We start from the raw sequence: 14,707 nt of genomic DNA on the forward strand, positions 1-14,707 counted from the left end.
AATTAAATAACTTTCTAGGAATACATGCATAATAAAAAGTCTGCTTGAGTCTGCAATGAGCAATGTTCGTAGTTTGAAAAATATGTAACTGCATAGACTTTAATCTCGTTTTTATGTCAGTAAAACTGCTTCACAGAGAAGTTCTGTTAATATCGACGTTCCTGCAGGTAATAGACATTAATTTTCATCTAACTATTGCAAAATAATCCCAAAAATAACAAAAAGGCTCATAAAGATAATAGTTTTCAGAATATTAAAATCATTCGATTAGTCGAAATATTAAAAATCAATTGATAACATCATATCAAATTATGCGAATGAGTTCAAAAAATGTACCTTGACGTTCACTTGAACTCAACGATCATTCAAACCAAAAAAGTCATATAACCAAAAAATAAAAGAAGAAGTATTATATTTTATCATACATTTGCTGCTTATGATTGCAAAGTTTATCAAAATAACTACGCTAATTTTAAAGTAAATAAATATCAATAAATATATAATAACTTATCTCCTCGCATTTGAAAGCGTGGTGAATTAAGATCAAGATTAGAAATTTGATTTTAAATATGTCATATACTGAGAGTTACATAAAAAACAAATTAATCAAAGAATTAAACGCTTCACACGTGGTATGTATTTTGTATGATTCATCATATTTGCGTATATATTCTTTATTTCGTTCTACTGTTTTCATTCTAACCTTAAATTTTCTATATAAACCTAGGTAGCTAAATGTTATTTTTGAAATATATTTGTTAATCAAGAGCATGCTTGCAAATATAAGCTGTTGAAGCTTACTCAACATATATGATGCAAGAAAACACACAGATCTTGTTAATCTCACTATTTGCTCTCCTTTTGAGATGGTGTGTTACATATCATTCCTACAGTGGTGAAGGAAAGCCTCCAATGTTTGGAGACTATGAAGCCCAACGGCATTGGCAAGAAATAACGTTAAATGTGCCAATTGAAAAATGGTACATAAATACAACAAATAATGATTTACAGTATTGGGGATTAGACTATCCACCATTAACGGCTTATCATAGTTTAGTGCTGGGCTATGTTGCCAATATGATCAATTCTTCTTACATAAAGTTACACGAATCTAGAGGTTTCTCATCTGAAAGTCATAAATATTTTATGAGACTCAGTGTTCTTTGTGTAGATATTTTGATTTATATCCCATCGATAATATATTTTATATTAACTAATCAAGTATCTGAAAACTTCGAAAAAGTAGAACTGCCTATATTTGGTCTGAAGAGAAAACATATTAATCTTCTGTTTATATTAATATATCCAGGTTTAATATTAATAGATCATGGACATTTTCAATATAATTCATTTTCATTAGGACTGTTCATTAGTGCTGTTACAGCTATACTTCAAAATTCATTTATTATCGGGTCGATCTTATTTGTTGCAGCACTAAACTATAAGCAAATGGAACTTTACCATGCATTGCCAATTTTCTTTTACATACTTGGAAAATATTCACCTATGAAAGAACGGTTTTGGTTGTTTAATTTAGTAATGCTCTTCTGTATATCAATTACAGTACTTTCTACATTTTTTATCATATGGTTACCTTTCATTAAAAGTTGGGAAACGTTTGTAAGTGTTGTTCTTCGATTATTTCCAGTTTCTAGAGGTGTATTCGAAGATAAAGTTGCTAATATTTGGTGTACAATCAATGTGATTTTTAAATTACGTAATACTTTTGCAAACAAGGAATTAGCCAAAATTTGTTTAATGTCAACTACATTTGCTGTTTCACCGAGTTGCATAAATCTATACTTAAATCCACAGAAAGAGAAGTTTGTTATTTCTCTTATTAACTGTGCATTAGCATTTTTCCTGTTTTCATTTCAAGTTCATGAAAAATCAATCCTACTTGTTGCAATTCCAGTTTTATTGTATTTTCAAAGCAATTCGTTTCCTTGTTTTTGGTTTTTAATTATTTCACACTTTAGTATGTTACCATTATTTATAAAAGATGGTTTGTACATGGTATATTGGGCTACATTAATCTTTTATTTCATTTTTGTTCTATGGGCATATTCTGATGTGTTTGATAACAGCAAATTGTTGAGTAATATTAACTTAAAAAAGAATGTGCTTGTAACCAATCAAAGACAAATTAAAGCAAAGCTAAAAAACAATGAGAATAAATCAATATTTACCAAATTAAAAAGAAATATGATACATTATAAGAATATTTTTGTTGTTGTAAGTTCTACTCTATCTTTTTGGAAAATAATTCTGTTTTATTGTTCAATTCTAGGAATAATAATGCTTTCTCTTATTAGTGGTTTTTTGAAACCTCCAAAGAGGTATCCAGATCTTTTTGCATTATTAGTTTCTGTCTATTCCTGTGGACACTTTATTGCTTTCTACTTATACTTTAATTACAAACAATTTGTATATGAAAAATATTAAAAATTGAAATAAATCAGAAAAACAACTTAATTTATGTTATATTATTACCATACTCCTTATTAAATTATTTTAATAAATTATTAAAAACTAATTATTTTTCTTTTTCAATATAATTCAACAATTTAAGATAATATTTCAGAAGAATATTGCTTTATGATATATTTACGAAACGTGTCGCAGCCACATGCTTAAACTATTCACGATTATCTAATATTTACGACGATAAAAATATTGTTTATATGTATCGTCACCTTTACTGAAGCATTAGCTAATCGCATTCTTTTATGAGTTATCTGCACTGATAAATACCATAGAAATGCATTTTTTTGCATTTTATACAATACTTTACGGAAATTTGAACTTTACTCTATTACTGAATTCTACTTTTCTAAATTAGCATAACAATAATGTTATGAATACAAATTTAACTCTTTGTAGTTGGAAACCTTGTAACGATATACTTATATCGTTACAGGAAAAAGAGTTGATTGACTTTAGAATAATTAATAATAAGAAACACAAATTTATGTAATTTATCCGTCAACGGATATCAATAATATTTTTATAATACAAGTCTAATTTTATTTTCTAAAAACTATTTGTTTTGAAAGTAAATATTTACATATATCATTTAACATAAATTTTATGTTAGGAAGATCATAAAGTTCCTGATAGTATTAGAAATATGTAGATTGTTTTGTTACTATATCTATTAAATAATGTTCATATTATTTCTAAATGTTGTTACAGGAAGTCATAGATGAATCTGATGGTTGTGGCGCTAAGTTTTCTGTAACAATTGTTTCTAGTGCATTTGAAGGCAAATCTTTAATTCATCGACATAGGTACTACATTTTTAAAGTCCTAAGAAATTTAAATAATATGCTATTATTTAAATACTATATTAAAATTAATATTTCAGGTCAGTACATTCAGTACTAGAAGAAGAACTTAAAACAATTCATGCATTCAAGCAAAAGACATTAACACCAGCAGAGTGGGAAAAGAAGGAAATGATAAAAGGGTATTTAATAATTGATCCATTTATGATTGATTTTAATGTACATCTTTAAAGTATATTATTCTATTTCCATTAATAGCTCCACGAATTAGACCTGAGAAATTTAAAATGATTCAGTTTAAAGTGTCTGCTCCTGGAAAAGTAATTCTTTTTGGAGAACATGCTGTAGTATATGGAAAAACAGCTGTTGCTGCCAGTGTAGATTTACGTACAGTTCTAAATTTCGCTGAATTACCCGAAACAGAACAAATTGTTAAGATATGTTTTCCTAAAGTAAATTTATTTATTAACATACCTCTACAGCAAATACAAAATTTCTTTTTTATTAACAAAGACATGGTACATGTAGAAAATTATGAAGCATTTTATAACAAAGTAAAAGAATTTGTTTCCATTATTAGTTATGCAAATCTGCAACAAAGATTAAGCCTGGAAGCATTCTTTTATCTTTTTATTTATATTACGCAAAAGGAAGAGATCGAAGTGAAACCATTTCAAGTTCACTTAAATACAGAATTGGGAATTGGTTCTGGACTTGGTAGTTCTAGTTCCTTTGCAGTTTGTCTCGCTGCGTGTTTTTTACATTGGTCACGTTTACAAAAAGATATTTATAAAATATTAGATTTTTCTATCTTAGATACTATTTCGAAGTATGCTCTAAATTGTGAAAAAATTATGCATGGAAACCCCTCTGGAATAGACAATTCTGTCTGTACATATGGGTCAATAATAGAATTCAAGAAGGATGATTATGTAAAGCCAATAAGTAACGTACATGCTCTAAAAATTTTACTGGTAGACACAAGAGTAAATAGAAGCACAAAGGCTTTAGTTGAAAGACTATTAGAACTGAAACATAGATACCCAGTTATTATTGATTTGATTATGAGTTCTATAGACAATATATCCAAAGAAGTAATTAAAATTATTGAAAAATTGAAAACAGTTTCTACTGACGATGAATATTTTCTTGAAGGGTACAGACAATTAATGGTAAGTATTTTATTAAAATATAATTTATTGCTAATAATTATTATAATAATTACTAATTCAAGTAGAATAAAATACTTCTAAAAGCAATTTATAGAAAATCTTGTATAATAAGAATAACTAGTAATATTTCATTCACAGAGTTAAAAGATTAGTCTGTTATTTGGAAAAATAACATTTGTCTGGTCAAGTGATTAACAATATGTTAAAATATTATTGGTCATTACTTTCTATATCTATAAATGTATTCAAATTTTCTTACAACTTATCATATATTATTACAGATACTTATTAATATGAATCAAGGACTGCTAGCCACATGTCAAGTTTCTCATCCATCTTTAGACAGAATTTGTGCAGAAGCACAAAATTATGCTTTGGCAGCAAAGCTTACAGGTGCTGGCGGTGGTGGACATGCATACATTCTCTTATTACCAGATACACAGCCAGAAACTATTGCAAGTATTTCACGAAAATTGATTGCAGATGGATTTACTGTCAAGTTAACGACTTTGGGCGGTCCTGGGGTACAAATTAATTAGTAATTTTGTTATAAATATTGCATATATTAATGCAAATAAACTTATTTTTATTCTGAACATTTTAAATGTGATATAAATTTTATTTATAATTATAAAGAGTACTTGTAATTTTTACACAAAATGTAAATTACAGTTTTAATACAGTTTAATACATGTTAATGATCATCTCATTAGTATCTTTTTTATTTCAACTATTTTCATTTTTTCCTTTTTCATTAATCATAATAGTATAATTGTTTTATTTCTATCATAATGTCAAAACTATTGATTGATGTATAGAAAAATATTCTAGTCAAGAAACTATAGATGATCTTAAAATCTTTAGAAAGCATCACTTTCAAAATGGACACATACAGATTACGGACAATAATTTAACACCATTTAATTTTTTCTAATAAAATTCTTTTCTATCTTTTACAGTGTGTTTTAACACTTTACCGACCTTATTTGTCGTCAACGCTTTTTGTCGCCAACGCTTATCGACCTATAGCCTACCTATAGTTAATCGGTTCCCATGGCGATAAATAATCTTTCTCATTATATGAACAGTAATTTTTTATTTAGTACTAAGGTACCTTGCTCAATTGCGTCAGTTGCGATGCTTTGTAAGCTCCCACAGTTTTATACCAATTTAAAAAACTTACCGTTCGCGATGAACGAAAAAAATGATATTGGAGAGTTTTATTTAGATGATCTGTCAGATTGTTTTGACAATTATTCAAGAAGTAATAGTGGTGATGAAAGTGATGGCAGTGATATAATTATTCTGAAGCGAGATTCTGTATTGCCACTAAGATATAGTGATTTAGAAGTCGATGAAATAAATAACGTCGAAGACTATAACTATTTCTCATTTGAACTAAAAACCGTTGTAATAGATAAAACAAATATAATTTAGTATTAATATCATGAAAACAAAAGATTTTATTCAATTTCATTATCCTATAATAGCAAAAAGCAACCAATTTTATCTGAGCATACGAAAAGCACAAATACTCCCGCCCGACAGTCTAAACCGAAACAGAGCCGGTACCAAGGAGAATCTGCGCCTTAGCTGCCGATCGGACGTGCGTATGCTGTTGAATCGCTAGCGGTCAGTGAAGTGTTAATTAAGTGGAACATCTTGTATATTATACAGTACAATTTTATATATTTGTAATATAAAACTAAAAAATGATATATATATTTGTTAGTTATTTATTTACATAATTTATAACATAAAGAATAAAATTTTTCACATTTAACCGTTTGAATCCCAGGAGTCTTTGAAGAAGCAGGGTCAAAAAATTCCGAACAGCGCGATAGCGCTTGTTTTAATCGATTGCGAAGAGATTTTGTTCAATAAAAATTATTGAGAAGATAACAATGAAATACCAAATACGGACGTCAGTCGTCCGTAGCGTTCAAATGTACTGGGACTTTTCGACACAAAATCCAAACAGCGCGATCACGCTGCTTGGGACTCAAACAGTTAAAATAATATGAAAATTGAAGTTTAAATAAAAATTAAACAATTGCAGAGGGAAAGTAAAATAATTTCTAAATACAAGCATTTAGGATAGAATACATTAAAAATTTTATAAATAGATTCATAATTCTTTCTGAAGAAAATTGTACTTTTATCTGCGGAAAAAGCAAAAAGTCAATTTTGATATTAATAAAGCTTTATTTACGCAAGATATATGATTTAGTGGATTTATATTTATGTTGCAATATTTTAAAAAATATCATCAATTATTTGAGTCTCTACATATCGCAACATAATCCGAAATGAAAATGTTTAATCTCTTTTATATCAGTTAAATATATTATTTTCTTTTTATTTTATGTTGTTAGTAAAAAATTTAATCGCTGCATCATTACTTTGTAAATTTGTATATTACAACCATTAAATACTTCTATATTGTAAATAGATACAATAAAATTTAATTTATTATTACAATTATACAACATTTGATGTATTACGATGTGTTTGTCGCAAATTATCTGTTAATCCTACATGATCTGTTTCAGAAATTGCTTCCTCTCTATAATTTTCTTCTGAACTATGAGTAGCATTTGATAAAAACTGCCTTTCTGCTTGTTTAGCCTCTATAATCCATTCGGTAATTTCATTAGTATACATTTTTCTTTGCAAAACTTCTCTGGTTCGAGGACGCGAGCCAATAAAAACAGTAGTTCCCTACAACATTATTATATAATTGCAGAATAATAAAAATATTGTATGAAACTTAAAACATATTTTTTGAAACTTAAAACTTACACCAACTATCAGTGAAGGTCGCAATTTTTCCAAAAGTTGAAAATCTTCTACTATATATTGCAATTCGTCCCATTTCAGTTCCACTTCTTCATGTAGCATCTTTTCCTCTGTAATGAAATGTATACAAAAGGACTAATAGAAGATTTAACAATCCCAAGAAAAGTACAAATTTGGTTAAACATAACAAAAGAAATTTAAAGAAATAGTTATATTTCTTCCATATTTTATTTTAAATAATTAAGAATATCAATTACCATCACGTTTAGATGTTGATTTTTTATAATGTATTCTAAATCGAAAGGCCTCTAAGAAACTGGATACCACAATAGTTAAAACAATCATTGTCACCAAATAAAATATCATAAAATATATTCGTGTATACATTCCAACAGTAAATGCATATGCATTCATTAAAATAAACCAATTATTAACAACCGTTAATTCAAAAAGGGTCATTCCACTGGCTATAAGGTTGTCAAAAGTATTAAGGTAATAATATCCTAGTGCGGTACTTTCATTGGCAGAGTATTTGTAAAAGTCTTCAACTGTTGTATTTCTGACAAATACATATTATTTAGTAGTCAATTTAAAAATATAATTTATTAAAAAAGATATTTTACTTATGTACTTACTTGCAACAATTTCGCATATTATATCCTGCAAACAATTCCATCCCAATGATTGCAAAAAAATAATATAAAACAAGCATGACTACTGCAGTGGAAGACATCAAGGGAGTTAAAATCACAAGTGTGCCAAATACGTCTCGGTATCTTTTTTTCATTTTAAATAATCTTAGCAGTCGAAGTGGTCTAAATAGAACAAAAAATGTGGCTGTAGGAAAAAGAGATAAAATACAAGCTGCAACAAGTGTCATTATAGATGTCCCTAAATCGAAAAGATTCCATCCGGAACTTAGGTATCGTCTTGTACCAAGTCCTAATACTTTTATTAGTGCTTCAGTGACGAATACTATAAAATAAAATTAGCATTAAAATAATTTTTCATACACCTTTTATAAATATTATGTTTACTTACTTCCTCCGAAAAGAAAAGTATCCCAAGATGCAGCAAATAGAATTGTGCTATGAACATTATCACCTGGCTGTAATATCCTTATTATCATAGCAATACCATTTGCAATGATTGTTATATCTAAACATTTTATAATTGAGTATATGAATTGTAAATTAGTATCATAAAAATTTGTCTTCCTTTTAAACTTACACATTAAGCTTTCAAAATATGGCCATCTAATAGCTGCATGTGCTCCTGTGCATAAAATTTGCAAAGGTTGTGATGTACTGTGATACCAAGGCACAGTAGAGTATTGTAGTTCCCATTGAAGTATAATAGTATCATAAATGTTTAAAAACTCTTCAACACTTAGAACTCCACTTCCAGAAGCATTTAAATGTTGATACATTAGAACAATGTCTCTTATGTCTGTAGTGGAGTATATTATGGAATAAATTTAATTTGTCTTACCTTTTTGTTTTATAAATAAACTTTAATGTACATCTGGAGGAATTTTACGTACTTTTATTCGGAGCATAGTATCGCATTAATCCTTCAAATTGGCGAAATCGCATTTTATCCGGATTTTGTTTCGAAACTAATAACTTAAAGGCATGTTGACATGCTTTTCTTTTATGTAAAAACAGTTTTTTAAATTTATCACGCTCAGCTGCTGTAAATGTTTCGTTAACCACCGCCAACATCAAATTCATCATTACGTACAACATTGTAGACAAATAAGATACAAAATATATCGCATACCATTTGTTTCTTGAATATGATGGCATCATTACATCTGGAAAACTAAATATTGATATTGTTACTAATATCTAATCACAATAAAATGTATCCAAGTTTTAAAATATTATTGGAAATTTAATTACAATTATACTTACTTAGCAGTAGTAAGAAGAACAAAGAGACTCACAAAACTGTCTTGTAGCGTACAAAAATTTCTATTCATTTCAGAAAACATATAGTAACCCAATACAGTGTAGAGTGTTATAAAAAATAAAAGCAAGCCTAACATATCCAGAATTGGTGGCAATGTCAAAAGTATTTGTCTGATAAATCTTCTAACGCCTCCAAAGCATTTCGTATCTACTAAAAAAATGGGTCTTAGAGCACGTGTTACACGGAAATGCGATGATTGTCGTACTAGTACTGTCATCGCTTCTAAAAACATGATGACCAATGTGATACACTGTAAAAATAATTTATATGTATAGTCTTCACTTGTATTAAAGAATTAATTAAAGATATCTTAAATATGTAACTACAAATTGACTACAAATTATGATAATTTCATTTCTATTATTGATGTTACTTCTTATTAAAAAAGCTCCTATTATATGTACTAATTATCATATTATAAATTTTTCTTAATTTTTCTAATTTATCTTTGTTAAATTTCAAGTTGTTTTAGCAATTTTATTTTGTATCATTCTATACTTTATATAATTTTATTTTTTTTATTAGGTTCTTATTAATGATTCATTTTAATTATTCTGATCTATCCATTCCATATCAAACAAATGTTTCATAACTTTTTATTGCTTTTAAACCATTGTGTAATAGATATGAATATGAATAAGTATAATACAACAATAACAACAACAACAACAATAATATGATGATGATGATGATGATAATCAGTAGCAGTAAAATCATTAATATAGTATACATATATTAGTTAAATCTAAATGTGTTCCCTATAAGATGCCCCAATAAAGGTATTAGTATACATAATATATTATAAATGAACAAATAATGCAATTATCAGCGTCTCGTTTTAATAAAAATGTAATCTTAAATAGTCTGCACTTGTGGTGTTTCTTATCTTCACATTAGTACCCTCATGCTTTTTGTATCAGTCTTGTGCAAAACAACCATTTTATTGTACACAGTTCTTAGACATATTGACAAAGTAATGAAAGAAAACTGTACTTCAATCTCATAATGGTATTCAATTTACTAATAATTATCAGATGTAAACATAAGCAATTAGGATATACAGATCATATATATCAGTAAACTCAGGTGGATTTATATGAAGTTTAATAAAATTATACTATAGACTATTAAATCTGATTCTAAAAAAGAGTTCTTTTTACCTTCAGCATTGTTCGCTTGTGTTTTAGCATTGTTGACCAGCCAATCCATCTTAGTTTCAAAGCTAATTCTATACCTATAATTATCAAAGCAAAAAGTTCTATAGATCCATGCGCCCACACTGGTATCTAAAATCAAAATATATAAATAACCATTGCAATAAAATAGAAGTACTTTCTTATCAATGACTTACACCAAACAGTGATACAGCTGGCTCTTCTACAAGAGCTAAAGCCAAAAGTATAAGAGAAGTTAATAGATCTAACCCATAATACCAATTATTATGAACTAAGAGATATGCCGGCAAATCTTCCGGATGCTTTGGGTGTGAATCAAACTTTTCATTATTTTTACCTTCCTATGAATATGTAACATTATTGTAAGTAAATTTGAAAGCAATTATTCATATGAGTATATATACATATAAATGTATAAATACCTCTAAAAATATTGCAGCCTCGTGATAATTCATTTCCCAATGCAAATCATGATCTGTGATTGAATCATGTGACGGAAGTACTGCATTTTCAGACATGTTTTCTCTATGTACATCATCTGTTTCAAATTTATGAATGATTTGATCAGATGTTCTTATATTTTCAGTGGAGGTGTTTGCATGATTTTCTGCAGAAGGATATGATAGTATAGATCCATATTCTACAATAAGAAATAAACATAAAAAATAAATATTTCTATAATGCAAAAGTAAATGATACTTTTCAGCAATAAAATAAATAATATAAAATAAATAAATTCTTTTCATCTTTATCATGAAGATAATCAAACATTATACTTATAATTAACTAAATTATGTATTATATATTTTTTGCAAAATTTTATATCATTGCTCTATTATAGATAATTATGCCAGAAAAATGTGTAAAATAAAATATGAGGTTTAGTTTGTTAAATATTATAAACTAAAAGAGTAAAAGTGAAAATGACAAAAGTAACATAGTTATGAAAAAGCAGAAATTTCATTGCAAAGAATAAATAAAAAATGAAATGAATTAAAATAGTACAATTAAAATTCATTCAACTTACTTTGGCATGTTCGATGTGAAATGTCTTGCTCGAGTGATATGTTTGCATCATCATTAAACCGTTGATAATTGCCCGAATATTCAGTGGTTTTGGGAGAAGACATTTGAGAATACCTGACATGTCACATGCATATAGACATTTGTTGTGTGAGCACGAATTTACACTGCTATATCTAACACAATGATGTCACTACTCAGATGCTGAGCACTAACTGGATTAGTCTGAAAAATATGTATGGAGATATACGTATATTTTTGTTTGAAACATATTTTACATATTACAATATCATAACACAATGATATTATTCGATCTTCTTGTATTTGACGTTCCAGTTCGTGACGCGCATGCGCACTCCAAAAACCGAACTTGAGTAGATACTATTATTTAGACTGATAAAACCATAAAACTCAACTATTCACTTATGTAACAAAGACTTCACTTTTCGTTTTTCATATATTTTACGAACACAAAATTGATGCATATAAGACATATTTAATTACTAAAAAATAAATATAATCTGCAATAGAAGATAAAATAAATTAAACATTTCGAAATTTTATTGTAACTTCTATTACATTATAAAAGTTCTTATTTCACTCATCATTATAAATAAAGGTTTCAAATAAAATAAAAAAGAATCCGGAACAATTGTGAACATTTATAATCAAGGTCATAAAAAATCTACCTCATGTTTCTGTATTTATTATATATTTGTATTCAAATCACAAAAGATTAGAATTTTAATCTGTGTGGATATTGGCTGCTTCTGAGTCCAAACATCGCTGATAAATACGTGAACAACATCTTTTTCTCTTTGTTTTTCTTGATAGCAGAAATCACAAATTTGTCAACCACTTTTTGATCAGTTTTCCTCTGGTCGCTTGCTTTGTACTCGTCCTTCTTTTTGCTGAAGATATCACCTTCTTCCTTCTTCGCGCGTTTCTCGCGTTTTCTCTTGAAATAATCGTCGTTAACGTGAGCCGGAATCTTCAAACCAGAAATGTTAATACGCGTGGAAGTCGCGATCACATAATTTTGACTAACTCTACGGAGTGGGCAACTATTAATCAGGAATGGACCTATTTTAAAAAACAGTTTGATATTTTAATTTATCATATTAATATTTTACTATATAATAACTTCAAATAAATCTCACCTGTAATTAAGAGTAAACCACTCTTAAGTTGCTTTAAGAAAACAACACGTTTTCCTTTATGAGCACCAGCTAATAGGATACAAATTGTTCCTGGTTTCAAGGAAGGTCTCAAATAACGACGATGATCTCGGAAACATTTCTTAGCATGATGTACAGTTACTGGATCTACAGTAGGATAATTTGCACGCCTCTTCTTCAATAACACAATACGTTTCTCCCCATTTTTGTCACCACTAATCTTCTTTTCAATAGTGACTGGTTTCTTAGGCTTAACCTACAATTAAATATTTAGAATTAAAGATCAAAAAGTATAAACATTATACGAAAATATATTACTCTTACATAGTTCTTTATACCATTTCAAAACATTTAAGAAAATTGAAATTATATTATATCGTTATTTATTTTTCTTCAGTCAATTTAATGTATAATCATTTTATAATAATATTCGATTACAATACACAGATTGGATAATAAATTATCTTTACTGTATATTTACTTAAACGGTAAAAAGCATAAGGAACTTCAAATATTTCTACATATCTTAAAAAATGAAGAACTTCTAGATAAGATTTTTAAATTAACAAAAGTAGTATTAACAAAAATAAATAGAATATGTGATATTGTTAGACATACAGCTTTTGGAGTTTTGGAGTCAATGAATTTGTAGATGGCTTTCTTGTGGTACATACGGGTTCTGCTAAACCTATAAACACCATTTCCTAAATTGTAATTTCGAGGCCTAATCCGACCTTTCTTTGCACCTTTTTTAATCTCCACAGGAGCATTTTTGTTCTCCGGAGACTTCACCTTCGATTCTTTCGTTTCCTTTGTGTTGGTCATCTAGAACATAAATATAAATTCATTGTAATACAACTATTTATAGATAGCATAATAATCATGCACTTATATTTTGTTCGAATATTCATTCTAAACAATAAATTAATGCTAGCATAGTCGACAAAATTGTATATAAAGTGTCAATAGAGTTTTATTTTAATTTATTTCTATTATCATAATCTTTTATTAAACATATCCATCATGTTTTGCAGAGGTTATGTCACGTTTTCGTAAATCTTAAATTTCAAACAAAAAATAGCGGATAATTGGGCTAAACTATTTATAAAATATTATTACGATTTTAAAACTAAGGAAATGAATGTTATTTCTTTTTATAAGCCAACAAAATGTTAGATTCTAACCTTTCCAAGTTAAAATTAATCAAATTTAAAAATATATTTACAGAAAATATGGTATTTTTATTAAAGAAGAAGTCTAAAATGTATAAAATTTGATAAAATATATAGCTTTTCCCTTATTACAACAAAAGATTACTTGGATAATATTAGGTATGTTGATCTAATTCCATCTTACCGTAAATCGTACGACTAAAAGAACATACTAGCAGTTATGTTGTGTCTTTGTCTGAGACATTCATGGTTTTAGATAGTATTCATACATATGCATCTGTCACGCATGCGTAGAACGTCCTTTTTGGTACCTTTTTGACCCTCCATGTTGATTTTTTAAGACTCACTCGGCGAATGCTTTCCCCTAGTGAGTGACATATTCCAAACCACGGTCATATAAACGTATATATGATCGTGTTACTAAATAGACAAATAAATAGATCTATAGTTGCAAAAAAGGTTATAGAGAATACCCTATGTTATAATTGTTGATTATTCACAACTAATTTCGACCACGATCATATAAACAGGTTTCGACACTTACATACTGAAGCCTAGGGAAAATCATCCGAAAATTGAATCGTGACTAGTTGTGGAAAATAAACATGGAGGACAAGAAGGTTCTCATTCTGCGCCTGCATGCCATGCCATGAATGACTCAAATAGAGACAGAGATACTCTACTTATCTCTGTCTGTCTCGCATGAATGCGAATTTTGTCGTCTTCCATGTAGATTCTTTACAACTAGTCATAATTCAATTTTCGGTTAGTTTTCCCTAACGACTGTCGAGATTTGAGATCTCTTCATATGATCGTGGCCGAAACTTGTTTATATGATCTTATATGATCATGAGCTTCAGTCTATGAGTGTCGACAGGTCGAGATCTTTTTACGGATATGATCGTGTCCTGTATATCACTAGATTCT

At 28.3% G+C, this 14,707-nt stretch overlaps 4 protein-coding genes across 9 annotated transcripts; 2 read left to right on the forward strand and 2 right to left on the reverse strand.

Annotated features, from left to right (window-relative positions):
- Window positions 1-15: 15 nt before the first annotated feature.
- Window positions 16-2,475, forward strand: LOC105666302 (dolichyl pyrophosphate Man9GlcNAc2 alpha-1,3-glucosyltransferase). 2 transcript variants are annotated; one of them, XM_012314423.3, is made up of 3 exons: window positions 16-167; window positions 243-632; window positions 728-2,475. In XM_012314423.3, the coding sequence occupies exon 3, from the start codon at window positions 811-813 to the stop codon at window positions 2,443-2,445; it is 1,635 nt and encodes a 544-aa protein (XP_012169813.2). In that variant the 5' UTR covers window positions 16-167; window positions 243-632; window positions 728-810; the 3' UTR covers window positions 2,446-2,475. The 2 variants fall into 2 exon arrangements, with proteins under 2 accessions (XP_012169813.2, XP_048266325.1); XM_048410368.1 differs by having other exon boundaries at window positions 20-167; window positions 250-632.
- On the forward strand, window positions 44-5,168 carry LOC100647908 (mevalonate kinase). The gene is given in 5 exon segments (NM_001280930.1): window positions 44-167; window positions 3,196-3,290; window positions 3,368-3,469; window positions 3,546-4,459; window positions 4,741-5,168. Coding segments are annotated over 2 exon segments (1,143 nt in total). The 5' UTR covers window positions 44-167; window positions 3,196-3,290; window positions 3,368-3,469; window positions 3,546-3,574; the 3' UTR covers window positions 4,999-5,168.
- A 1,689-nt stretch (window positions 5,169-6,857) lies between these two features.
- LOC100648835 (two pore calcium channel protein 1) lies at window positions 6,858-11,897 on the reverse strand. Of its 3 annotated transcripts, none has more exons than XM_012314156.3 (12): window positions 11,435-11,897; window positions 10,830-11,014; window positions 10,584-10,748; window positions 10,393-10,518; window positions 9,175-9,482; window positions 8,802-9,082; window positions 8,489-8,707; window positions 8,300-8,416; window positions 7,894-8,233; window positions 7,516-7,817; window positions 7,262-7,368; window positions 6,858-7,180 (listed from the first exon to the last, which is right to left on the reverse strand). In XM_012314156.3, exons 1-12 carry the CDS (start codon window positions 11,535-11,537, stop codon window positions 6,941-6,943), a joined length of 2,493 nt encoding a protein of 830 aa, XP_012169546.1. In that variant the 5' UTR covers window positions 11,538-11,897; the 3' UTR covers window positions 6,858-6,940. The 3 variants fall into 3 exon arrangements, with proteins under 3 accessions (XP_012169546.1, XP_012169547.1, XP_012169545.1); XM_012314157.3 differs by having other exon boundaries at window positions 10,830-10,945; window positions 11,435-11,896; XM_012314155.3 differs by having other exon boundaries at window positions 10,830-11,047; window positions 11,435-11,896.
- Window positions 11,898-12,125: 228 nt separating this feature from the next.
- On the reverse strand, window positions 12,126-14,113 carry LOC105666285 (60S ribosomal protein L6). 3 transcript variants are annotated; one of them, XM_012314158.3, is made up of 4 exons: window positions 13,965-14,113; window positions 13,227-13,433; window positions 12,591-12,864; window positions 12,126-12,513 (listed from the first exon to the last, which is right to left on the reverse strand). In XM_012314158.3, the coding sequence occupies exons 2-4, from the start codon at window positions 13,431-13,433 to the stop codon at window positions 12,167-12,169; spliced, it is 828 nt and encodes a 275-aa protein (XP_012169548.1). In that variant the 5' UTR covers window positions 13,965-14,113; the 3' UTR covers window positions 12,126-12,166. The 3 variants fall into 3 exon arrangements, with proteins under 3 accessions (XP_012169548.1, XP_012169549.1, XP_012169550.1); XM_012314159.3 differs by having other exon boundaries at window positions 13,793-13,977; XM_012314160.3 differs by having other exon boundaries at window positions 13,926-13,966.
- Between the last annotated feature and the right edge of the window lie 594 nt (window positions 14,114-14,707).

The sequence above is a fragment of the Bombus terrestris genome, chromosome 11 (assembly GCF_910591885.1).
Source record: "Bombus terrestris chromosome 11, iyBomTerr1.2, whole genome shotgun sequence".
NCBI lineage: Eukaryota > Metazoa > Arthropoda > Insecta > Hymenoptera > Apidae > Bombus > Bombus terrestris.

Excerpts from the sequence above, each read along its gene's own strand:
- LOC100648835 (XM_012314155.3), bottom strand. The coding sequence starts at position 11,537 with ATGTCTTCTCCCAAAACCACTGAATATTCGGGCAATTATCAACGGTTT. Across the intron at positions 11,048-11,434 it reads TTCACATCGAACATGCCAAA|AATATGGATCTATACTATCA; the intron begins GTAAGTTGAATG and ends TTCTTATTGTAG. Across the intron at positions 8,234-8,299 it reads TACTTTTCTTTTCGGAGGAA|TATTCGTCACTGAAGCACTA; the intron begins GTAAGTAAACAT and ends TTTATTTTATAG.
- LOC105666302 (XM_012314423.3), top strand. The coding sequence starts at position 811 with ATGATGCAAGAAAACACACAGATCTTGTTAATCTCACTATTTGCTCTC.
- LOC105666285 (XM_012314158.3), bottom strand. The coding sequence starts at position 13,433 with ATGACCAACACAAAGGAAACGAAAGAATCGAAGGTGAAGTCTCCGGAG. Across the intron at positions 12,865-13,226 it reads ACTCCAAAACTCCAAAAGCT|GTTAAGCCTAAGAAACCAGT; the intron begins GTATGTCTAACA and ends ATTTAATTGTAG. Across the intron at positions 12,514-12,590 it reads TGGTTTACTCTTAATTACAG|GTCCATTCCTGATTAATAGT; the intron begins GTGAGATTTATT and ends TTTTTAAAATAG.